The sequence below is a fragment of the Oncorhynchus nerka genome, linkage group LG24 (assembly GCF_034236695.1).
Source record: "Oncorhynchus nerka isolate Pitt River linkage group LG24, Oner_Uvic_2.0, whole genome shotgun sequence".
NCBI lineage: Eukaryota > Metazoa > Chordata > Actinopteri > Salmoniformes > Salmonidae > Oncorhynchus > Oncorhynchus nerka.
In genome coordinates, this window is record NC_088419.1 from 55,314,410 (window position 1) to 55,340,504 (window position 26,095).

Consider the following 26,095-nt stretch of genomic DNA (forward strand, 5'->3'; position numbering starts at 1 on the left):
GATATATCATGCATCTCTAATCATAGCTCTGATGTAGGCCCTGTTCCTGGGTAGCTCCCACCGCCAGGGACCTCATGATACGATATTACCACCATACTTAGGTGCCGATACAATGTGTATTGCGATTCTCACGATTCTATATGTATTGTGATTTTATTGCTATTTGATGTTCCAAACATATTTCTCATCATATGTCTGCTGCAGAGGGACAAGAGAGAGCCATGAGAAGACGAGTTTTGAACAGTCATGGAAATAAAAGTCCTGAAAACAATTGGTCTCCTTGTTTTTAAAAGCATGTGTAGAACAAGCTATGAAGGAAACATACTGGAGTTTTGGTGCAGGTAGAGCCAACTAGCCCAAAAATAATATTGTGATAGTCAAAACAATATCCTGACAGTATCGATTTTTCCCCCATCACTAATAGCCAGGAAGCAGCACTCTGTGGACACAGTCACCCCAGTTACCAGGAAATACAGACTCCTCTGTTCATTGTTTCACCTTCCTGTGTTTTGCTGGTTGGCATGGCAGTGAAAAGTAAGGACATTCTTAGGGTGCTGGATTGCTGTGCAATGGACAAAATACTGTGCCAATCTGGATTTACAGAGGGGTGTCAATCTGAAAACCATGCATTGGATATTGGCATCTCGAACTGCTAAAATCTAACAGCGACTCTAAAGGTGCCCCTCACAATTGTGTATACTGTAACATACAGTTAACGAGTGTTGTAGTAAAATAGTAACCTTAAAGTGCAAAAAGAAAGTATCTAGATACTCGATGGGCCTTCAAAAAAGTCCTCTGGAAGTAAAAGAAACAAAACAGATCTAGACCACGTACGCAGATGGTCCAAAAAGCCCGTAGTCTAAGAAAGCAATCTCGGTATGACCCCTGATGGTTCAAGAAAGTTATGTGGTTCCAAGAACCGAATTGCTAACCAACCTCCAAGAAGGAAATGCAGGTACAAGAAGAAGTAAGTTCCAAATCTAGATGGGTGATTTGATGGGAAAACCACATGATCTATTGGTGCGAGCAGTGGTGTAGTACAATTTGTTTAGGTGAGGGAGTGCAAAAAATAAATACCGACAAATGTAGCCAATTGAATAGGCCATCATTATAGAATATGCATAAAAGACATCCTCCAATTGCAACATCTGGTATATTGGACTGAAATGTGTATATGGGAAAGTATTCAGACCCCTTGACTTTTCCCACCTTATCTACATAAATATTCAGACCCTTTGCTATGAGACCCGAAATTGAGCTCAGGTGCATCCTGTTTCATTTGATCATCCTTGAGATGTCTTTACAACTTGATTGGAGTCCACCTGTGGTAAATTCAATTGATTGGACATGCTTTGGAAAGGCACACACCTGTATATATACACAGTTGAAGTTAGAAGTTAACATACACTTAGGTTGGAGTCATTAAAACACATTTTTCAAGCAGTCCACAAATGTCTTGTTAACCAACCACAGTTTTGGAAAATCGGTTAGGACATCTACTTTGTGCGTGACACAAGTAATTTTCCAACAATTGTTTACAGACAGATTATTTCACTTATAATTCACTGCATCACAATTCCAGTGGGTGAGAAGTTTACATACACTAAGTTGACTGTGCCAGCTTGGAAAAGTCCAGAAAATTATGTCATGGCTTTAGAAACTTCTGATAGGCTAATTGACATCATTTGAGTCCATTGGAGGTGTACCTGTGAATGTATTTTAAGGTCTACCTTCAAAGTCATTGACTCTTTGCTTGACATCATGAAAAAATCTAAATAAATCAGCCAAGACCTCAGAAAAAAAATTGCAGACCTCCACAAGTCTGGTTCATCCTTGGGAACAATTTCCAAACTCCTGAAGGTACCACATTCATCTGTACAAACAATAGTACGCAAGTATATACACCATGGGACCAGCCGTCATACAGCTTAGGAAGGAGACGCGTTCTGTCTCCTAGAATGTACTTTGGTGCGAAAAGTTCAAATAAATCCCAGAACAGCAGCAAAGGACCTGGTGAAGAGGCAGGAGGAAACAGGTACAAAAGTATCTATATCCACAGTAAAACGAGTCCTATATCAATATAACCTGAAAAGCCTCTCAGCAAGGAAGTTTATCTTTTTAATTTAGATTTGGATAGAATTTTGATTAACTACATGACAATGATTGAGATACCAAGACATCATTATAAATGAAATGAAACCCTACTGTGAAAATGTGCATCTAAAACCATTACTGGCACGCAAGATTGGTAGAAATGGTAAGATAAATTGGCATTCCACATCAGAAAGGTTGCGGACTCCTCGTGTAGCCTATTACCGGCAACTTCAGGAGAGTAACGGCAGAAATCTGCGAAAGCCAGCAACATTTTCCGACAAGATCGAACTGCCAAAGGGGGCAGAGTTGCAATCTACTGCAGAGATAGCATGCAGACTTCTGTCATACTATCCAGGTCTGTGCCCAAACAAATTGAACTACTACTTTTAAAAATCCATCTTTTCAGAAACCAGTCTCACCGTTGCCGCTTGTTGTAGACCCCCCACAGCCCCCAGCTGTGCCCTGGACACCATATTTGAATTGATTGCCCCCCATCTAGCTTCAGAGCTCGTACTGTTAAGTGACCTAAACTGGGATATGCTTAACACCTCGGCCGTCCTACAATCTAAGCTAGATGTCAATCTCACACAAATTATCAAGGAACCTACCAGGTACAACCCTAAATCCGTAACCATGGGCACCCTCTGAGATATCATCCTGACCAACTTGCCCTCTAAACACACCTCTGCGTCTTCAACCAGGATCTCAGCCTCATTGACCGCTTCCGTAATGGGTCTGCGGTCAAACGACCACCCCTCATTACTGTCAAACGCTCCCTAAAACACTTCAGCGAGCAGGCCTTTCTAATCGACCTGGCCCGGGTATCCTGTAAGGATATTGACCTCATCCCGTCAGTAGAGGATGCCTGCTCTTTAAAAGTGCTTTCCTCACCATCTTAAATAAGCATTCCCCATTCAAAAAATGTAGAACTAAGAACAGATATAGCCCTTGGTTCACTCCAGACTTGACTGCCCTTGACCAGCACATAAACATCTGGTGGCATTCTGCATTAGCATCATTAGCCCCCGCGATATGCAACTTTTCAGGGAAGTCAGGAACCAATATACCCTTTCAGTTAGGAAAGCTAAGGCTAGCTTTTTAAAATAGAAATTTGCATCCTGTAGCACTAATTACAGTTTTGGGACGCAAGTCCATGGAGAATAAGAGCACCTCATCTCAGCTGCCCACTGCACTGAGGCTAGGAAACACTGTCACCACCGACAAATCTACGATAATCGATCATTTCAATAAGCATTTTTCTATGGCTGGCCATGCTTTCCACCTGGCTACCCCAACCCCGGCCAACAGCTCTGCACCCCTGCAGCAAATTACAGACCTCTACATGCTTTGTAAGTAGGAAAACCTGAAAAATCGGCAGTGTATCAAATACTTGTTCTCCCCACTGTATATTTATATTTAAAGAAAACAATAAAAAAATGTTTTTAAATAATACATAAAAAAATATACATGTATATATAAAAAAAACAAGTCAGATTACGCGGTATCGGCATTCTTTGGTCCATTTTTGGTCCTGGAGCAGAAGGGCAAAAGCTCGCTTGATCTTCATTTTCAGTATGAATACAGACCGTAAAAGCGGGGCCTCACGATCCTTCTGACTTTTTGGGTTTTAAACAGGAGGTGTCAGAAATGTTACCTTTTCGGCGTTGAAGGTATCGGCGTTGAAAAATCATAATCGGTCGACCTCTAATTATCCTCTAACTAAGGATAAACCTACCTTTTCAAATTTCAACGAATCAATTGGTCAAAAGAACCGACGACTTTCAGTCGAGCAAGATATTTTTTTGGTCTGGGACAGACTGCTACACGCTTTGTTGACACAGGTATAAGGCCCTCTCCCGTCCTCCTTTCGGCAAATCCGACCAAAACTCCATCTTGCTTCTCCCCGCCTAAAAATAGAATGTTTTGATCAGGTGAATTATACACTCCCGGTTTGCCTCTGGAGATAACATAAATGAATACGCTGACTCAGTCACCGGATAAAATAATAATAATGCATAGATGTGATACCGAGTGTCTTTCAAAACGTTCACGAATCAAAAACCATGGATTGATATCAGCCTTGTAGGAAAACTGAAAGAGGGAGGCTGCTTATAAATAGGACAAGGTGACCGGGGACAATGGTGTTGTTAACCAATATAAATACGACCTATGAAGATCGATCAAGATGGTGAAACAAGTATAGGGACAAAGTGGAGGAGCAATTCGGCGAGTCGGACACAAGGCGTATGTGGCAGGGGCTCCTAATGTTCACTGATTACAAAAAGAATGCCAGCCACATCGCCGTCACCAACGCTACCCTACCGGATATGCTAAACACATTTTTCTCACAAGTTGAGCACAATGACGCTGAGCTGCCAAGGCAAGTCTCCGATGACAATGTGGGCTACACACTCAGTCTCCACTGAGGATGTATGTAAGTCATTCAAACGTGTTAACCCTCGCAAGGCTGCTGGCATCCCTAGCCGTGCACTCAGAGCATTTGCAGACCAGCTGGCAGTTGTGTTCTGACCTTTTCAATTCTCCCTAGTTTAGGGCGCTATACTCACCTGCTTCAAGATGTCCACCATCATCCCTGTGTCCAAGAAAGGGAAAGTAACTGAACTGAATGACTACCGACCAGTAGCACTCACTTCTGTCATTATAAAGTACTTTGAGGCTAGTCAAAGACCATATCACCTCCTCCCTCCCTTACACACTCAACAGTTTCCAAATCGCCTACTGTCCTGACAGATCCAAAGACAACGCAATCGCCATTGCACTGCACACTGCCCTTACCCAACCGGACAAAAGGAATGGATATGTGATGATGCTGTTCATCGACTACAGCTCGGCCTTCAATGCCATAGTGCGCAATAAGCTCATTACAAAGCTCACGGCCCTGGATCTGAACTCCTCCCTATGCAACTGGGTCCTGGACTTCCTGGCGGGCTGCTCCCAGGTGGTGAAGTTAGGCAACATTACCTCATCAACACTGATTTTCAACACTGGGGTCCCACAAGGGTGCGTCCTCAGTCCCCTCATCAGTCCCCCCCGTATACCCACGACTGCGTGGCCTCACACAGTTCCAACTCTATCAAGTTCAATGACAACACAACAGTAGTGGGGCCTGACTACCAACAATGACGAGACAGCCTACAGGGTGGAAGTAGGCACTCTGACAATGTTAGCAAAACAAAGTAGCTGATTGTGGACTTCAGGAGGAACGCACCATTGGGTGCACACTGCCTGCCATCCAGGACACCTACAAAACCAGGTGTCGCAGGAAGGCCAAGAAGATCATCAGGGACCCCAACCATGCCCTGTTCTCCCTGCTTCAAATCACTGACGCGGGTAGTACAGGAACATCATGGCAAAAACTGGAAAATAGTTTCAGACCATCAGGCAGCTGAATAGCCACCACTAGTCAGCTAACTGCTACTCCCCCTATGGACATTTACCCCCCCCCCCCTCAACATGTTCCCCTCACACCCCTTCAATGGTCACTTACCTCACATGCTGCTCCCCCTATTGACATTCTCCCCCCCACCAAATGATTTGTACTCTTCCCCAACGACATGCATCACTGTTGCAGTTAATATGTATATTATTGACTAATTATAATTGTCTTTATTTCTTTTGGCCCCCCTATATGTTTATGCTGCTCCCCCTTTGGTCATTCCCCCACATCCCCTAAATAGTCTTTACTCTGCCTCCACTCCAAATGGACATTTATTCATCCCTTCTACAGTTGTGAAGTATATAGTGCTATTTCTATTTCTATTTTATTTTATTTTATTTAACTTTGTCCTGCATGTTTTAGCTCGGAGCCAAAGATTTTCACTGTACCCTGCAAACACACCTGCAACCCTGTACATGTGACTTTTAAACACTCAATCTCTGAATCTGGAAAGTGAGCACAGAGTGCTTCAAAGATGGACCATAGCGCACACACTGTGCAGAAAAAGCTAGCCACCCAGCGTGTTCCCAGTACGAGCCTTATTTTTGCTACTTGTTGCTGCAGTCAGCAAGTTGGTTTTGGTTGTGGGGAGATCGACTGTATTTAGTGTACAATTTGTTCATGACGATATGGAAGTGGTTCACACCACCAACCTCTGACACTTTGTCTCTTACCGCCAATTCATGTCTATGGTTGAGACAGTGCCACACAACAAGGTTTGGATAGTGCTGGGAGAGCCTCCTGCGTGCAACGCCTGATTTCTTCCCCAGCATGACACTGGCACAATCACTTGTGAAGGACACCAAGTGTTTCTTCAGACAATTGTCGTTGAATTCGTGACCACACAAGCGTTCAAACAAATGTTTCACAGTCTCTGCCTTTTGGGTAAGGACGCTGGATAAAATCAAGACTAAATCTGGGTCACGGGGCTTGTTGGTTTTACATTTGAAATAAACTATCAGCGTAGTCTTGCTGCTAAGGCTTGTAGACTCATCTAAAAAAATGTTTTTTTAAAGCTTACGGCCCTGGGTTGGTCTGATATGCGAGTGCAAGACCAAGTCAAGCTTCAGCACTTGATTAAGATGGCGAGAATGATAATTGCTATAGATCAAGAATCAGCCACTAACCTGCACAAAAACTCATCCTCCGAAAACTTGAAAGCGTTTTACAGGACAGTACTCATCCCCTTCCCTCAAAATTCAGCCACAGCAGCAGCCGGACAAGAGGAAAAAATACTTCTTCAAAAGAAAATTCAAACAGAGAGGTATGGGGACTCCAAGAGACATTTGGCTGCATAATAGATCGTCTGTTGGTCCCTCGAGTATACAGCATATTGCACTTTCACTATAAATGTGTAGCTACAGCACATTGAATGAATTATTTTGTGTCGTTTCTGTGGTTTCATGTTTTATTTACTGTCTTCTTAAGCACATGACCAAAGGATTTTTCCCCTGACGGGATAATAAAGTTGATCTGAATCTGACTTGTAAAATGACAGACGTGTGACATCTGCACATAACTTCTTTACAAACTATTCATGATTATGCCTCTTGTTTGTTCCTCCACATACTGCTTGTCCATACGTCAGCACAGGGTAGCAGGCCTATCGGTGCCGTGGTGGTGGTGCCGGCTGCAGGGAGAGGAGCTGTTCTGTCATCTGAGGGAACAGAGGTAGCTGAGGACCTGTGATCGGGAACTGTCAGTGTTGCGGAGATCAGGCCTGGACCTGGGGACAGGGCAGGGAGGGAGCCGTCAAGGTTGTGGTGCTGGCTGCAAGCTAGTGGCCAGGACAGATGAGGGAGCTGGATTAGGATATTCACCTATGTCAACTTGCTGGCTGTTTGCGTTGTTGTCAGGCCTATTGATTGTGGTAGTTGCTGCAGCTTTTGCAAAAAAATAAAAATGTACCAATGCTTGTTTTGTCGTCTTTATGTCTATGACACCTGGCCAGCTGTCCAAAAATGTACCTCTGCATGCTGCAAAGTGATGAAATGATGACAAATCTAAGGATTCATTTTTTTACGTTCTGATTGATCAAAAAGTAGCCAAACCTCTGACGGGCCTCTGCAGTGCACACATGTAGCCAAGTAGCCAAGTAGCCAAGCCTCTGACGGGCCTCTGCAGTGCACACATGTAGCCTACAGTTCATCATTCTCACCACTGCCGAGAGAAGACTGGGAAGAAACCACCATTTACCTACCTCTAGGCTGCTATAAATATTTATCTGGTTTGTCATACTATAATTTTTCATGGAATTTTAGTGGTAACTTATTTATAATTTATATTTAAATATCAGAATACATTTACCAGCTCCTCGTATTCTCAAATTGAAAAAAGTGAGGGAAAGCCGCACCCCTGGGTGCGAGACCCGTTTTCTGATTTCTAGACCATTCAAGGACTTCAAGGACTCTTTTCCAAAAACCTTCTCAGATCAATTTATTGGATCAATAATGTTAATTAGGGTAAGGGGTTTGACAACCATGACACTGAGTATCTATAACGCAAAGTAAGACACCAGTGATGTGTCGGTATTGAACCCAACCCAGCTCACTGTTTTTCAAGCCAATATAATCTAGGCCTATCTACAGTACAAGCAATCGCTGCCAAAGTCAAGCAAGAAAGACGTGATTCCAGTTAACAATACTAACAAATAACAGAACAAGAAACAGTTTTCCAGCTTCTTGCTTCTTGAGGTCAGACAGTGGCATGCACTATAATCAAATGTGTCTCTGTCCCAATCTGATGGTTGAAGTCACAATGGAAAGGCCAACCCAACTTGGGGCCCTGGCCTGGAGAAGCCAGCACTGCACAGACAATGGCCCTGTATATGGAAAAAAGAAAACAAGTGTCCTAAACTAAGTCTGTTGAAACAAGAACAATGCTGGGTGACTGGGCTAGAGCAGGGCCTCCACGGAGACCTTGGCCGGAGAGATATTTTAGGGTCGGTCTCTGTCCAAACAAGCAGCGGAAACTAAACTGTCTGCAGAGTGTCAACCATTTTCTCCCCTGCTCTTTAAACAAGGAAGTCCCCTTCAAAATGCCTTCACGTGTTGCGTTAGCAGAGGGAGGTTGGCGGCGAGTCATGCCCTGCCGGCTAATGCTGACTTTGTTCGTTCTGAGGGGGCTTAACGGCCTGCTTTGGAACAGGGGAAAGCAGGAAGAGAGTCTTCGGCTGATACATGATTGTGCTAAGCTATAATATAACCACATAAATCATGAAGGCCCACACAGGCAGAGCCACATTCACGCACACTCTCCCATCGCCACTTCTCTTTAACGGTCAATGACAGCTATTATGAGACCATTTAATGCTGACAGGCAGTGCAGAATGGCCTTTAAAACAAATGTGATATTGACATGAACTGCAAGAGGTCAAATTCCCAATTAATACCGATAGGGCAATGCAGGGTGACATTTGACCATATCGGAGGAGCTGGAGGCTCTCTGGCCGGTGCCTCGGGGGTAACGTTACAGTGCACGATAACAGAATGTTTGCGTTTGGCCAACTCAGATTAATTTCACCAGGCCTAGTTTACCCGGAGGGAGAGACCAATTCCCGAACCGGAGGGATCACGGCAGGGTTCGCTGCCACAGCCCACCTCTGGCAACCAGCCGAGCTTGCGGACCAGCAAAGACCGTCTCCACGGACCAGGTTTCAGCAGGCCATGATAGGGCAGGCGGGCTGGCTGCACAACACTGCTTTGTCTAAATCATGCCTTGAAGGAATGTTGTGTCTGAGGTCAAGTATGTGGCATTGAATGGGGGGAGGGGTGGGTTTTTGTCTATGTCTAATGTGTATTCATGTGATATTTGAGTAACTTAAACATTACTACAAAATCTATGGGCTAAAAAATCTAGCTAAAAACATTAGCTGACATGGACTGGTTGATCTGGACATTTCTGACCATTTATAAATTAGCTCTCTAATGTAGTGACAGACATGACAAGAGGAATACTGACGATGCACTACCCAATTTCTAAATTTCTCCTTGTGCATTTTACTATTACAACTTTGAAGAGTAAGTTGAAAGATGGACTGAGTTCTGAACCCTTTAGAACCCATGGCAGCTGTCAACGGTCTTTCTTTAAATTACTATAGCGGCCGCGAACAGCCTTGTTTTTCTAACAGTAATAACTGTATCAATATCGCAAAATGAACTTGCAAACAACCTGTTGTATTCGCGTGGCTGTTGTCTTTAATCAGAAACCCGGAAACAGGGTTTGCGGTCATTTGACTTTTAAAATAATTGTTTTTACTTAAATTACTCAAAATGGGGCCTCCAATTGGCATAGCGTCGTCTGGGTTAGGGAGGGCTTGGCCGGTAGGGATATCCTTGTCTCATTGTGCACCAGCAACTCCTGTGGCGGGCCGGTCGCAGTGCACGCTAACCAAGGTTGCCAGGTGCACGTTGTTTCCTCCGACACATTGGTGCGACTGGCTTCCGGGTTGGACGCGCGCTGTGTTAAGAAGCAGTGCGGCTTGGTTGTGTTGTGTGTTGAAGGAAGCATGACTCTCAACCTTCGTCTCTCCCAAGCCCCTACGGGAGTTGTAGTGATGAGGCAAGATAGTAGCTACTAACAATTGGATACCATGAAAAAGGGGATAAAAAAAAAGAAATCACTCAAAATGAAAATGCTGGAGTGGCCACGAATTTTCATTGTGGAAGAAGCTGTAGCTTGGTTGTTGGTTGGTGATATGGCTTCGGACACATCATTGCACTTTGAAAGCGATGATGATGTCGAGGTGAGTGAAATAAGTCAAACAGCGGATACCATATGTTTGGTGTTTTTGATTGATGCTGTGAAACTGTTCTCAGATGAGCAAATCCTGTCATGATCACTTGGTTGGTACAGGTGAGCACATCAACGGTGGAGCTTGAATGATTGTTCTCTGTCTCATGGAAATAGTTGCAGTGCTTAACTGTAAATAATCAGATAACTAGTTGTTTTGTCTTGTTTCTACTGATGTAATTCATATGGAAGTGGCCCAAGCTTATTTCTATAGTTAGTTAGCTAGTCAGTCAGGCAAGAAAAGTTGTGTGGCGGTAAATTTGGGCTGGGCTAGCGAAACGTCAACCTCAGCTGTCACTTTCACTAGCAAGCCATACAGACAACCAGCTAACTAGCCACTGAAATGGAGATGAGTAATTTGTGTTTCTGTTATCATGGTTGCTAGGTACAGATATTCATAGGCTATGCATTGCCTCGTTTCCCTATTGTTTGACATCTTAGCTTTCGTGTTAGGATAGATGCACGCGCAATGGAGCTAAATGTTGGGCTCCCAAGTGGCACAGTGGTCTAAGACACTGCATTTCAGTGCAAGAGGCATCACTGCAGTACCTGGTTCAAATCCAAGCTGCATCACATCTGGCTGTGATTGGGAGACCCATAGGGCAGGGAATGTGTTCTTAACTGGCTTGCCTAGTTAAATAAAGGTAAAATAAAATAAAATGTTTAAAGTAAAATATGTTATTGCGTTGCAGTGATATTAATTTACATAGCCAGATACTTGTTTGGTCCTGTGTTTACCGATGCAATTAATTTGGAAACTGTCCCACCTTCGTACCTTCGGAATTAATCAGCTAACATTGACAAACTCTGTAGTTGGTCTGTAAGGCAAGAAAATGAGAGTTGGAAGCAACATTGTGCTTCGCTCGCAACACTGTCACACTTGATCCAGTCACTCCCTCCCTACAAAATACAACCAGCTAACTATGCCCATCGGAATAGATGACATTTTTCTAAATCTGTTTGGCTAAATTGCGTCACGACATGGGGGTCCTGAGCCAGAAGCTCTTCCCCATCGTGGAGGCCATGCAGAAGCACTTCAGCGACACCATCTTCTTCCTGTTCGTGGCCATGCACCACATCATGTCCACAGATAAGGGTTGCCTTAGTTACAAAGATAAATATGAATGTGTAACTTTTTCATAGGTATTTGTGTCATCTTTGTAATCTTTTACTTTCAACATCCTAAATAAATAACAATAGTTGATGTTAGAGGTTGACCGATTAATCAGAATGGTTTTCATAACAATCGAGTTTTCATAACAATCGGTAATCTGCATTTTTGGACACCGATTATGGCCAATTACATTGCACTCCACAAGGAGACTGCATGGCAGGCTGACCACCTGTTACACGAGTGCAGCAAGGAGCCAAGGTAAGTTGATAGCTAGCATTAAACTTATCTTATAAAAAAACAAATCAAACATAATCACAGGTTAAACTAGTAATATCAACCATGTGTAGTTTATCTAGCTTGTCCTGCTTTGCATATAATCAATGCGGTGCCTATTAATTTATCATCGAATCACAGTCAACTTCGCCAAACGGGTGATGATTTAACAAGCGCATTTGCGAAAAAAGCACTGTCGTTGCACCAATGTGTACTGAACCATAAACATCAACACCTTTCTTAAAATCAATACACAAGTCCATTTTTTGAACCTGCATATTTAGTTAATATTGCCTGCTAACATGAATTTCTTTTAACTAGGGAAATTGTGTCACTTCTCTTGCGTTCTGTGCAAGCAGAGTCAGGGTATATGCACCAGTTTGGGCCACCTGGCTCGTTGTGAACTGTGTGAAGACCATTTATTCCTAACAAAGACTGTAATTAATTTGCTAGAATTTTACATAATTATGACATAACATTGAAGGTTGTGCAATGTAAAAGCAGTATTTAGACTTAGGGTTGCCGCCCGTTCGATAAAATACGGAACGGTTCCGTATTTCACTGAAAGAATAAACGTTTTCGAAATAATGGTTTCTGGATTTGACCATATTACGACCTAAGGCTCGTATTTCTGTGTGTTTATTATATTCTAATTAAGTCTATGATTTGATATTTGATAGAGCAGTCTGAGTGGTGGTAGGCAGCAGCAGACTCGTAAGCATTCATTCAAACAGCACTTTCCTGCGTTTACCAGCAGCTCTTCGCTGTGCTTCAAGCATTGCGAAGTTTATGACTTCTAGCCTATCAACTCCCGAGATTAGGCGGGCAATACTGAAGTACCTATAAGAACATCCAATAGTCAAAAGTATATGAAATACAAACAGTATAGAGAGAAAAAGTTATATAATAAGTACAACCTAAAACTTCTTACCTGGGAATATTGAAGGCTCATGTTAAAAGGAACCACCAGCTTTCATATGTTCTCATGTTCTGAGCAAGGAACTTAAACGTTAACTTTTTTACATGGCACATATTGCACTTTTACTTCCTTCTCCAATACTGTGTTTTTACATTATTTAAACCAAATTGAACGTGTTTCATTATTTATTTGAGACTAAATTGATTTTATTGATGTATTATATTAAGTTAAAATAAGTGTTCATTCAGTATTGTTGTAATTGTCTTCATTACAAATATATAAAAATCGTCCAATTAATCGTTATCGGCTTTTTTCGGTCCTCCAATAATTGGTATCGGCGTTGAAAAATCATAATCGGTCGACCTCTAGTTGATGTGTTGAATCTGTAAACCGTTGTGCCACATACTATTGACCAATAGTATGTGACCAAATACTTATTTTCCACCATAATTTGCAAATAAATTCATTAAAAATCCTACAATGTGATTTTCTGGATTTTTTTTCTAATTTTGTCTGTCATAGTATAAATCTGACCATGGGTCTTGAAGTATGTGTATCCTATATTGCCTTTTTGGTTATAATCTGGCCCATCTATGAACATATTCTTGTGTAATCTATCCCGTCGGATTAGCCATTAGTCATACATATGCACACCGTGAACTGAGAAACAATCTGGCCGCTATGGACTTCATAAAATCATTTTGATTGATTGATTGATTGAAAGTGCTGTATAGCATCACGAAGATACTGTTTAATGTGTGTGTGTGTGTGTGTGTGTGTGTGTGTGTGTGTGTGTGTGTGTGTGTGTGTGTGTGTGTGTGTGTGTGTGTGTGTGTGTGTGTGTGTGTGTGTGTAATGGGAGGCGTGTAACTATCATACAATTGATTATGGAAACCTCTAAGAGGTGATGATTAGGAAGAGAATATGTGTATGGTTGAGAAAAAGACAGGAAGGAAGAGATGATGATCCTGACAAATTGTATCCTATTTGTTGTCCGCTCCTTTCTCTCTCTCTCTCCCCGTTAGTCTGTTCCTCTAGGTCAGTGAAAGCAAGGGAAGTGATATGGAGACTCAGGGTTCAGCAGCAGAAGGCATGGAGGATGAGCAGTTATGAGATGATCGAAGAGATGTGGAGGGAGAGGAGGCAGCAGAGGGAGAGGAGGGAGAGGAGGGAGAGCACAACTGAGAGGGTAGCCTACATTTCCATGGAGGGCATCTGCCCCAATTCCCACCATTCACCCTTGTGCCACATACCCTGGGCCTAAAATGACAGTAGCAGGGGTTTTGGAGTTGTTTTAAAAGTGGTAGGAGTCAGTTTATGTATGTTCAGATCTAGTGTTTGACAGCGAGTGTCTTTACACAATTGAAGACAAAATTAGTGTTATTTCTATTGACATGAATGTGATGTCATATTAAATAGGTTGTGCTCTTTAAAACTAAGTTAACTTGTATTTGTAATTTGTTCTTTGTTTTTGAGCTGTGTCTGAAATGTGTGAGGAAACAAGCTTAATTTTACATTCTAAGTAATCCACAGCAACATTCTAGAATTCTACTGGGGTCTAAAGGGTAAGAAATCTCCCCCGCGCCCCACAGTTTGGGAACCACTGACTTAGGGGACATACTGCTTAAGACAGACAGAAAGAATGAAAAATAATCATTTAGTATATTCCAACAATTGTACTGAGTCATCGACCTGCACTCACTTCCCTAACATAATCTAGTGCTGATTAGTGATGTGTGGGGTTGTTTTTTGTTGTTGCAAAAAAAACTAAAAGATGTGGGTCCAGATAAAAGTTGTGAGGAGGACAAGGACTTTGCAAGTTCTCATCACCTTGTTTATTCCCCATGTTCTTGTTACAGGCTGAATTTAAAAATGTACACACAATACCCCATAATGACAAAGTGAAAATGTGTTTTTAGACATTTTTGCAAATGTATTGAAACTGAAATCTCATTGACATGAGTATTCACATCCCTGAGTCAATACTTTGTAGAAGCACCTTTGGCAGCGATTACAGCTCTGAATCTCTAAGAACTTTCCACACCTGGATTTTGCAACAATTGCCCATTCGTCTTTTCTAAATTCTTCAATTCTGTCAAATTGGCTGTTGATAACAAGCCAAGCTGAAAGACCTGTCTCACACACACACACACTGCTCTCTCCCACTGTACACTGTACGAGATTTTAAAATAAATAAAAAGCTATTATTGATCACTGTTGAGTCATGATTACAATGATGACACTTTCTTGTCACCAGTGCATTGGGACCTATCTGAAACTCAGTGTAACTGGGGCAGACAACATTTTGATGGACTAACAGTTTCTCTGTGGAATGGCACAGACTAAAGTCCACTTAAAGAACAGCTTCATACGAACTGCCATAAAGCCCCAGAAAAATTGCTTTGTGACATTCTGTTATAATGGTCTGTCTTTGTTGTACTGAATTTTTTAATAAATAAGTCTGGCCCAGAATCAGATAGTGGCCACATGACACAGTGAACATTCCAGATCAGGCTGTTTTGAGCCTGCCTAGAGACATTTCATACTACATTGAAAACAATCTCTGGTTTTATTCATGACCAATGGTGTCATTCACACAGCTTCTCAACACAGCCCAGTCCAGCCCATTTCCCAGGCCTCTCAGCCTGTATTGACGGATCTGTTGGGTAGGATTTGAAAGCTGGAACAAGCTATTGAATCCTGTGTCCGTGGAAATGCCTCGTGACTGCGCTGCAATTCCTTGAAGTTCTCCAGCGGCGGCTCATTCATCCCATCCTAGAAAAACCTGAAGTAGTTTCAGAGCAGCCCGTGTAAAATGAGATTTAAGATTCATTTCTTACATTTTGCCCTCCAATCCCTCTTGCTTTTGGACAACAACTTAGCATGCCACTGGGCTATGGGCAAATGTTTTTTGATGGGGTGGGGTCTCAGTAAGGGTCTCAGTAAGGGTCTCAACTTACTGTTGTGAGTTAGAATAGTAAAATGCACAATGTGAATTCAAAATTTGGTTGCGCATCAGCAGTTTTTATTTTGTTATGTCAGTCACTGATAGTCACTCAATTAGCCCATGTCAGCTAACATATTTTAGACTGGTAAGTTAGTCTAGCGGCCAGCTATCTAAACTTAGTAATCATGGTCAATTTACTGTCCGGGGTCCCCCAATAATTTTGTTAGTCAGTCTCACTCGGATAGCATATTAAAAACTGCAAATTTTTATCTTGAACTTATGGAAAAATATGTAGAATTGCCTGAAATTAGTTATAAAACTGCAAAATCCCCACGGCAAAACGTAAAAATGATCTCCACTGTCAAGAGGGGAGCCTCTAAAATGTGTTGCTCGCAGTGTGTGTGTGTGTGCGTGTGTGTGTGTGGGGGGGGGGGGGGTATGGATGTTGGTACGCAGATCCCTGAGCAACTGCGGCCCCTCACGGTGAGTTCAGCTTTTTTGTGGCCCCCTATACCGTCAAAGTTGACCAGGCCTAACAACTGTCTAGGTACTAAACAGGCTCCATCTGTCTTCTATCATATTGATTATAGATGAAAAACGGCACAACTGCCACCTCAAACAGCTGTTGCCCAACCACTTTCACACTAACAAAGTTGTAAGGGTTTTCCTGTGGTGAAGGAGAGGCGGACCAAAATGCAGCATGGTGGTTATTCATGTTCTTTAATTTATAAAGAAACTACACATGAGATAACTAACAAAAACCAACAACCGTGAGAAAACCTAAAACAGTCCCATCTGGTGCAAACACAAAGACAGGAACAATCACCCACAAACACACAGTGAAACCCAGGCTACCTAAGTATAATTCTCAATCAGAGACAACTAATGACACCTGCCTCTGATTGAGAACCATACTAGGCCGAAAACATAGAAATACCCAAAACCTAGAAAAACAAACATAGACTGCCCACCCAACTCACGCCCTGACCATACTAACTAAATACAAAACACAGGAAATAAAGGTCAGAACGTGACAAAAGTACTTCACACAGACTCCGTTCTCTTGCTCTATTAAAAAAGGCCAGGTGGAAAAGGAAGGGAGACAGGTGTGGTTGAGGCCAGGGGGACAGTCAGGTCAGAACATGTTGGAGACCACCCCTGGGAGTTTACAGGCAAACTCAATCTATAAAGGATGAATCACTCAGGGGCTTCATTAAATTACGATAGTGAGAAATATTTCCATTGTGTACTTCCCCTCGTCTATTTTTAAGAGCGAGTTCTGCGTAGGATACTTATTTTTAGGCTGTTGTTCAATCCCTCATTGTATCCCTTTGGAGTTGAACGTTTGACAACTGACTGCATTGTATGATGAAACTGTTGTGTCCTGGAATAACCAGGTTGCCATTTTCCCCATGTGTATTGCCTCATGCTACTCAGGTGGGTGCATAGCATTCTGTATGGTTGGAGTGAACGGAATGAACGGTTTGTATGGTTAGGGTAAGAGACGGAGGAAGCCTAACAAAACTAATCTATTGCCCCCACAGAGACCTACATCCTTCCGAAATAGCTGGAACATTTCCGTACAAATGATCAACATCAAAACGATACATAAAATACAAATGCACTTCCCCCTCACATCTGTGTCAATTCTAGCTAGCACTTAACTGTGCAGAAAATATCATGTCCAGTGGTCCACACACACTATCATATTCACACAATCTGCACATCTTCAAGTGAAGATTCCAGCAGCCCCCTGCAGATATTACAGTTCTTCCGACAGAGGAATAGCTACTTGGTGACTCCGAAGCAACCTTTGGAGAAAGCAGCTCAGAACACAGTAAACAAAGAAGCCACACGAACACGCCTCTGCAATTTAGACGGGCAGAAAAACAACTGTTCAACCTCAGGTTAGCCTTCAATTGCTAGTTGAAGGGGCAAGCAGCTTGGAAAACAGCATTTGGAATTTGGATCGGATTCTTCAGTAAATTGGCCTCACAGAACTGAAAACTGAGTGACAACTGGTCACTTCAGACGGCGGAAGACAGCGCTGTGTTCAATCCTACTCCTTCCCCTCTCAGACTGTTGACTACGTATGGTTCCTTTGAGTGTGTTTTCATGTGTGCAATTAACTTTTTCTTCAGGACTCTTCACATCGCTCCAGGCCCAGGCATTACTAACCAGTCTAGTGTGAATGACACACTTCTGGTTCTTAAGTATTGAAAAAAAGCGCTCATCCACCAGTCCGTGACATCCGTCTACCTTAAGATTTTCTCCTGGATGTTGCTTCTAATAGGAATTCAGGATATCTTGGTGCATTCATTTCTAAAGGGCACCTTACATCATTTTTACACTGAAACCTTGTTTCGATACCACTTAAATGGACAACTGACTGACCGTGATCTTATAACCTCTGGATGTAACATCTTGTTGGAAAAGCATTCATTGAACTCTTCTACTCCTAATGCTTCCGTATTGCTGTAAGGAAGGAGCACAACACACTCATGTTCCAATGCCCACTCTTCTTTTATGAAAGGGATTCATAGCAGGGCCACTGTGTGTGTGTGTGTGTGTGAAACCCTGCTGCCCCCATGAAACCCTGCTGCCCCCAGTGGGCCTAATCCCACGGTGCAGGGCAGGGATTTGACTCCAGCGGTCCCCACTCCCCAGTCAGATCATGTGGATCTTCCTCCAGATTAATGAAAGAGGATTTTGCAGTAATTTATTACTGCAGAAACAAATATGTTCCAGATTGTGTCTCGGTTAAATGCTACTGCACTTAAAGATGTGTGTGTGTGTGTGTGTGTGTGTGTGTGTGTGTGTGTGTGTGTGTGTGTGTGTGTGTGTGTGTGTGTGTGTGTGTGTGTGTGTGTGTGTGTGTGTGTGTGTGTGTCAAGGTGTTGTGTAGTGAGCATTGATTCGGTATAAGGCGGTATACCATATATTAAACATTAAATCATTGTATTTCTATGATTCCAACATTTCATGCAAGTGTAAATCGGAAGTCTAAATCGGAAGTCAAATGGATTTTTGCCCATATCGTGCAGCCCTACAAGGCAGTGTCGAAATGATCTCAAATGAGATCAACTTTGGTTGAAGTTTGATTGAACGGTATAAAACAAATCACAATGGAGAAAGTCCCATTGAAATCACTTACAATGTATGTTTCAACTCTAAGGTCATGCACAACTCATAAAGCAAATGTTGAACTTTTATTATTCCAAACCAGCATTCCATAATTGCCAAGAGTGTGCAAAGCTGTCATCAAGGCAAATGATGGCTACTTTGAAGAATCTCAAATATACTTTGATTTGTTTAACACTTTTTTGGTTACTACTATTTTGTGTCCAAACTTTTGACTGGTACTGTTGTGATATGATATTTTGGCCATAAATCGCCCAGCCCTAATTTGGCTCCAAAAGCCCGGCCACTGGCTCTGCCGGCTGAGCGGCGCCCCATGCTGTCCTTCCAGCGGGGTGTTAAAAGTGCTCATCCAGAGGGGACTGCCATCATCAGTTCACACGGAGGGACACTGAAGCGTCATGTGACAATCGAACAGAACACTTCCCTCCCTCCCTGGGAGAGCGTTCCATGCCATGTGTCCTTCAGGCCCCTGCCAGTCTACCGCATGCTTCGGCTAGGCAAACCGAACAAATGTACTCGCATACTCCCTTAAAAGACAACTCAAGAAATCTGTCATTCATTTTGACGTTTTTGACGAGGAGGTCTTAGTCGGGCAATTTTACATCGAACTAACATGTTCGGTGCAGTTTGCATACACCTTTATCCAGCTGTGTCCACCCCTACCCTCAACACCCATCCCCTCAGTTCTCCCCAAGCATCCTGTGAGGCAACACAGAATAAACAAGTGTATACATTTGACTGAATGTAAGTGTAAGAACAGTGTACGGTTTGTTTATGAGGGAAAGCGAGAGAGAGAGAGAGAGAGAGAGAGAGAGAGAGAGAGAGAGAGAGAGAGAGAGAGAGAGCAAAACACTCCTCAGTCTCTCATTGAGAGCCCTATCAGTGCCCACTCACTAGTCATGGCTCACTGCGTGTTAGAGAGACAGGTTGAGGAAACAAGATAGTGTGCAGAGACAGACAGACAGGAACGTGTTATTTCGAGGTTAGCTGTCTACTCCACACAGCCTTCTGGGACTCTGACTCCGTTAGAATACATTAACGTTGATTAGTCATAGTCTGGTCCCAGATCTGTTTGTGCTTTTGCCTCCTCCATTGTCATGCCAAAACTGTTTTGCATGAGCATTCCACAAGAGAGCCGAAACAGACTGGCTAGATTAGTCATCCACCAAGCACATAACTTCAGATTGAGCTGGTCACCTTGGGGTGTATTTTGGGGCACTTTGTGAGTCACCCCCAAAAAATAAATCAATAGCAGTAAACATCTGATAGAGTGTGGGAGCAAAAAAAAACCACCCAATTAGTATAGTGTGTAAGACTGAACTTCATAGTTTTAAACAGTAATGGTCAAAAACAAACCCGCCAAGAGATCTTCTGATGGTATTGACTGTGGAGTTGGACATACTGTAAATGCCTATGAAAAAGTTACATATTCATATTTATCTTTGGCGCTGAAGTGCTTCTGCATGGCTTCCACGATGGGGAAGAGCTTCTGGCTCAGGACCCCCATGTCATGGACCACCACAACACACACAAATGAGGGCAGTCAGTCATATGAGAAACATCTCATTCAGACAGTCAAGTTATTCCGACTTGATATTGTCAATTGCACAAGGCACATGTGATTAGAATAATAATGTCATGGGCAAAATCAGGGTGGGCATAAGGGTTCATCACCTTCAAACAAAGGTCCCCCTGTCCCACTTCCCCTCCCTCCCTCCTCTTCTCTGCAGGTCACTCTCCCAGCTCCCATGAAACCCTACTGCCCCCAGTGGGCCTAATCCCACGGTGCAGGGCAGGGATTTGACTCCAGCGGTCCCCACTCCCCAGTCAGATCATGTGGATCTTCCTCCAGATTAATGAAAGAGGATTTTGCAGTAATTTATTACTGCAGAAACAAATATGTTCCAGATTGTGTCTCGGTTAAATGCTACTGCATTAAAGATGTGTGTGTGTGTGTGTGTGTGTGTGTGTGTGTGTGTGTGTGTGTGTGTGTGTGTGTGTGTGTGTGTGTGTGTGTGTGTGTGTGTGTGTGTGTGAGAGAGCGAGAGAGAGACTGTGTGGTAAAGGTGGGGATTAGACATATTTAAAAGTTAAAAGCAGGTGTGTGATTTGGACATGCAGACATGATTTAATGTTCCATAGCTGATTAAGATAAGCCTCCCCTACGTCTGGCAATAAAAACAGCCCTGGAGATTGTATTGTGGAACAGCATGTTAGCCTAGCTTTGGAAACAGCTAACTGTTACGTTAGCCCATAGAGTACCCACTACCCACAGTGCAATTAAAAGACCATCATCACATTAATTGTAGTTTTAATCAAATAAATCTTCTAAAGCTAACTGGGTGAAATCTGAATGTTGTGCTGATTTTGCCTTTCCCAAATGACTTGCAGCTGAGAGCGCCTCGACTTAGAAAAAGCGGGAATGAGAGCAGCAAATTAAACATTTATATGATGTTTATTTCCAGATTTTGCTTGTATATTTAATAGATGACGTTCTTTTTTTAAGAGCTATGTGTGAATAATTCAGATCGTAAACAAGACAAGGCAAACCACTCCCAACAACCCACATGTACTAAATAGCCTAATACAGGAGAAGTTATACTCTTATACCGTTATATTCCTCAGCTGTACTGAACCAACCTACAACCTACATTCTATTTCGACTTTATAGAACATAAAGGAAAGGGTAGGCAAAGGGAAGCAGTCGAGAATAGACTCACCTAACGTAAAATAGGCTGTCTACAATTGTCATTGTGATTATACACTGAACAAAAATATAAAAAGCAACATGTTGGTCCCATGTTTCATGAGCTGAAATAAAAAGATCCCAGAAATGTTTTATACGCACAAAAATCTTATTTCTCTCAACTTTTGTGCACAAATTTGTTTACATCCCTGTTAGTGCGCATTTCTACTTTGCCAAGACAATCCATCCATCTGAGAGGTGTGGCATATCAAGAAGCTGATTAAACAGCATGATCATTACACAGGTGCACCTTGTGCTGGGGACAAAAGAAAGTGCAAATTTGCCAGACAATGCCACAGATGTCTCAAGTTGAGCTTGCGTGCAATTGGCATGCTGACTGCAAGAATATCCATCAGAGCTGAATATTAATGGCTCTACCATAAGCCGACTACAACGTTGTTTTAGAGAATTTGGCAGTATGTCCAACCGGCCTCACAACTGCAGACCATGTGTATGGCGTTGTGTGGGCAATCGGTTTGCGGATGTCAACGTTGTGAACAGAGTGCCCCATGGTGGTAGTGGGGTTATGGCATGAGCAGGCATAAGCTACAGACAACAAACACAATTGCATTTTATTGATTGCAATTTGAACGCACAAAGATATTGTGACGGGATCCTAAGGCTCATTTTATTTTTTAAGGTATTTGTGACCAACAGATGCATATCTGTATTCCCAGTCATGTGAAATCCATAGATTAGTGCCTAATGGATTTATTTCAATTGACTCGTTTCCTCATATGAACTAACTCAGTAAAATAAATGAAATTGTTGAATGTTGCGTTTATATTTTTGTTCAGTATAAATTCAATCAAGAAAACGTTGAATCTAAACCTAACAGTGCAGACTGAACCAAGTTGCTTACTTATGCCACTGAGTACAACTAAATCCAATTGCTTACTAAAGCCAATAAGAAGAGCATGTTCTGAGTTGGATAGTTGACTAAGTACATGACAGCCAACAGAGGAGAGGTTAAGCCTCCTTTACGCACAAAGCACTGGGGTAATTACTTACTTGAGGAGAGGGGAGCTTTATCAAATTAAAAAAGGCCCCTCTGTATTAAACCCTGTGGGACATAAGCACAGGGGCAGCTGGTTGTCAGTCTGTCTGCAGCAGGCTGATTATCTGAAAAACCACTAAGGCCTGAGACCATGGCATGACCACATAATTATCCCATTATCTCTACAAGTTCTAGCATTATAGTGTAACTCACTACATGATCATGACTCATGTGAGGCTACATGTGAGGCTACAGAGTGTGAGAACATTTTTGCTAAGCCAACACTATATTGATAAGTCACAATTCCATCCATAACTAGGCTACAAAAGTCATTTTCAGTTTAAATGTCCTTCATAACAATTGGGTTATCTGCTAGCAAACAAGAAAGAATTTAGTAAGAAGAATAAAATACTCAGTCTAAGCAAAGCACATTTTCCATTGTGAGTGACTCACAAGTGAGAAAAACAAAAAAGGTGACATTTCCAGTCACCTTGTTGGGTAGAGAATAACAGTTTCCTTTCCAAATCTGAGTCAAACTTCCACTTTGTTGAGAAGAATGTTTTCAATTGAAAACAGCCATTTCAGTATAGGCCTAAATACGTAGCCTAGCTCACATTAACAGGATACAGTACAGTAAAAATAAAACATACAAAAACATAAGAATCAAAGGGTTAGATACAAGCAAGTTAATAAGAATTTAATTGGGCAGGTATTTGGTGCTGCACTGGTTTGAGAAGGGAAGCCCACATTGAGGAAAGCTTCCTTTCAGCTTTTCCTGGCTGGCTCGCTGACTCCAGTCCACTGAACAGGGAGACTAGGGTCACCGACTGTCACCCCTCTACGTCATGAGAGCCTGCAGTACGAGCAACCACGGGGATGGCGGAAAGCCCATTGTCCTGTCCCATGCTTCTACCTACTGCCTAACAAATCATAAGCAATGTGGGCAACACCCATGGGATTGGGCAATAACAACAGAAACAACGATTTTCCTTCAGTTCTTATGGGCTACTCTGTCAACAAGGCCACACACAAGCATAAACACACTCTTGTTAGAGTGCGAGTAACTTATACATGCGCGTGTGAGTGTGGGTCAGAGATGCTGTAATGAGCATGGCCCCCGGCGGTGGGATTGTATAGGCTGTTTGCTCTGGTTTTACAGGGGTCTCAGCAGTGTGGTAAAGTACTTAAGTAGCACTTTAAATTATTTTTACTTAAGTTGTTTTTTGGTGTATCTGTACTTTTCTATTTACATTTGACAACTTTTACCCCACTACATTCCTCATGGAAATACTATATTTTTTACTCCATACCTTTTCCCTGACACTCAGAAGCAATCATTATTTGAATGCTTAGCATGACAGTGTAATGGTCAAAGTCACACTTATCAACATCCCTGGTCATCCCTACTGATTATCTGGTGGACTCACTAAACACACATGCCTCGTTTGTAAATTATGTCTTGGAGTGTGCCCCTATCTATGCGTACATTTTAAAAACAAGAAAATGGTCCTGTCTGGTTATCTTAATATAAGGAATTTGAACATTTGGTACTTTTACATTTGATGCTTAAGTATTTTTAAGCAATTACATTTACTTTTGATCCTTAAGTATATTTAAAACCAAATACTTTGACTTTTACTCAAGTAGTATTTTACTGGGTGACTTTCACTTTTACTTGAGTCATTTTCTATTAAGGTATCTTTTCTTTTACTCAAGTATGACACTTGGGTACTTTTTACACCATTGGGACTCGGACAGTGTTTTGTCACTAAAAAGTCACGGAGGAGTTACATATCCACTGTCCTGTGTTGGCGCTCCTGAGAGATAAATCATTCAAGAAATTAGGTGAGGATCTGCTGAAAAGCACATCAACATGCTCACAGGTCATTGCAGTTCATAGCCAGCCCCATGAAGATCCGTCCCATTAGTGACTGTGCAGGATGTGTTTGTGTGTGTTCAGTGGGCCCTGGGTAGTTCAGTAAAGCACTACCCATCTGAGAGCTGCTGCTGCATCCCATAGCAGGGGCCGACAGGAGCGCAGAGGAATAAACTGGATGTCACGGCCTGTCAAGTTCTCATTATATAGCATTACCCTGTTGTGCCTGGCAAAGGGGGCTGGAGCAGGGTTCGGTTGGGAGCAAGGGAGAGGGGCATTAGCTGAAGAGGGAGTAATCTGTCCCTCTGGCTCTGAGCTGCCTAAAATGCTAAACTGAGCAAACTGCTAAATTGAGCAAACTGCCACTCAATCCAAGGCAGAGGATCAGATTAAGCTAATGCAGTGCCTCAACATTCCCCATCAGATGAAGATATGTTACCGGGGACGTGCCTGGCTGGTGAGGGAGGATTTATTTTCATTAGCAGTGGATAAACAACTTGTAAACAAGTTTGTTATCGCGTGCTCTGTGACGCAGACAAAAGAGGTGAGCGGAGTCCCTTACTGCAAGAAACTGTACTCAGATCAAGGGGAAGACAGAGGAATTCCTAGTTAGGAATCGGAGGTCAAATTTCTATGGCAGAGAGTCTGCCATGTTTTGCTCTACCGCAGGATTGAGATCAGACTGTCACATACTCTTCAGGTACAGGGCTTCTGTCAGTGAAGACATTCTAAAGATTCATCAAGACCATGCATGGACGATATTAGGTACAGCATATTCCTCCCAGTGGCTGAAAAAAGCAGAAGAGGGGTATTTCTAAACCGTAATATGTTTTGAAAGGGCAACACTGCCCCCCTGTGTTAAAGAATAAAACTGTTCACTCAGTGCATCGTTGCACTCTCTAGCCAGTCTGCTCCTCCAAGCGTGGCCTGTGCTTGCCAAGTTCAGGATTAAGCCTTTTTTTAAGGATTAAACTTGGGTCTCCACACTTTAGGACTAATATGCCATGTAACACCAGCACAAATACACTGACTGATAAGTGGTCACCCTGGTAAGAAATGCATCAGGGCTCCAATCAGACTTGCCTCATACTGAAACGTTGTGCCGAGGAGCAGCTCCGGGAGCATCCTCTCGCCCAGCTCTCGGCTGGCCTCGTCGCTCACAAAATGAAGGACCAGCACCTCTTCGTCCAGGAAGAGACCGTATTTGGCCATGGATAACATGGCCACCCAGAACTTCTCCTGAAGGCTCCGGCTCCTGTCCACCTTGGTGAACATCATGAGGGCATGGTAGTACTGGCTGACCTTGGGTCCACTGTCTGACCCAATATCCGCCCTCCTAGTCCTGCCTTCGCCCTCCTCCCCATCTCCACCCTCTCCTCCCTCGGGGTGCAGCAGCGTCGTTCAGGTTGGCGTTTTGGCTGGCCTGGGTCTGCTTGGTGGCGCTTGACAAAATCAACAGTGAGTTCAGTGAATTGGTAATTGCTGGAAACTCTTCGATCATCTCACTTGCACCTCTCTGACGTTATTTGTCAACAAAAAGGACAGCAAGCATGGCGGCATCTTCAGCAGTTATTGTTTATGGTAAGAACAAAATACAAGTTGTTGATACAGAATTGAGTCCCGTTCATCTAACGTTTGTATTAGAAAGTCACAGCAGCTCTGATATACTTTTTATGGGCAAAAAAATAGTACATTTCAGGTGACTACCTAAATGAAGCTGGTTGAGAGAATGCCAAGCAT

At 42.7% G+C, this 26,095-nt stretch overlaps 1 protein-coding gene across 1 annotated transcript in view; it reads right to left on the reverse strand.

The window, feature by feature from the left end:
- The window catches only part of LOC115108726 (xyloside xylosyltransferase 1), a gene marked incomplete at its 5' end in the record, with an annotated part of 49,356 nt that extends 23,603 nt beyond the window's left edge, over positions 1-25,753 (reverse strand). Inside the window, 5 exon segments of the mRNA XM_065008504.1 lie at positions 62-96; positions 8,423-8,440; positions 18,331-18,350; positions 20,184-20,258; positions 25,439-25,753. Coding sequence (XP_064864576.1) covers positions 62-96; positions 8,423-8,440; positions 18,331-18,350; positions 20,184-20,258; positions 25,439-25,753 — 463 coding nt within the window.
- Positions 25,754-26,095: the final 342 nt, after the last annotated feature.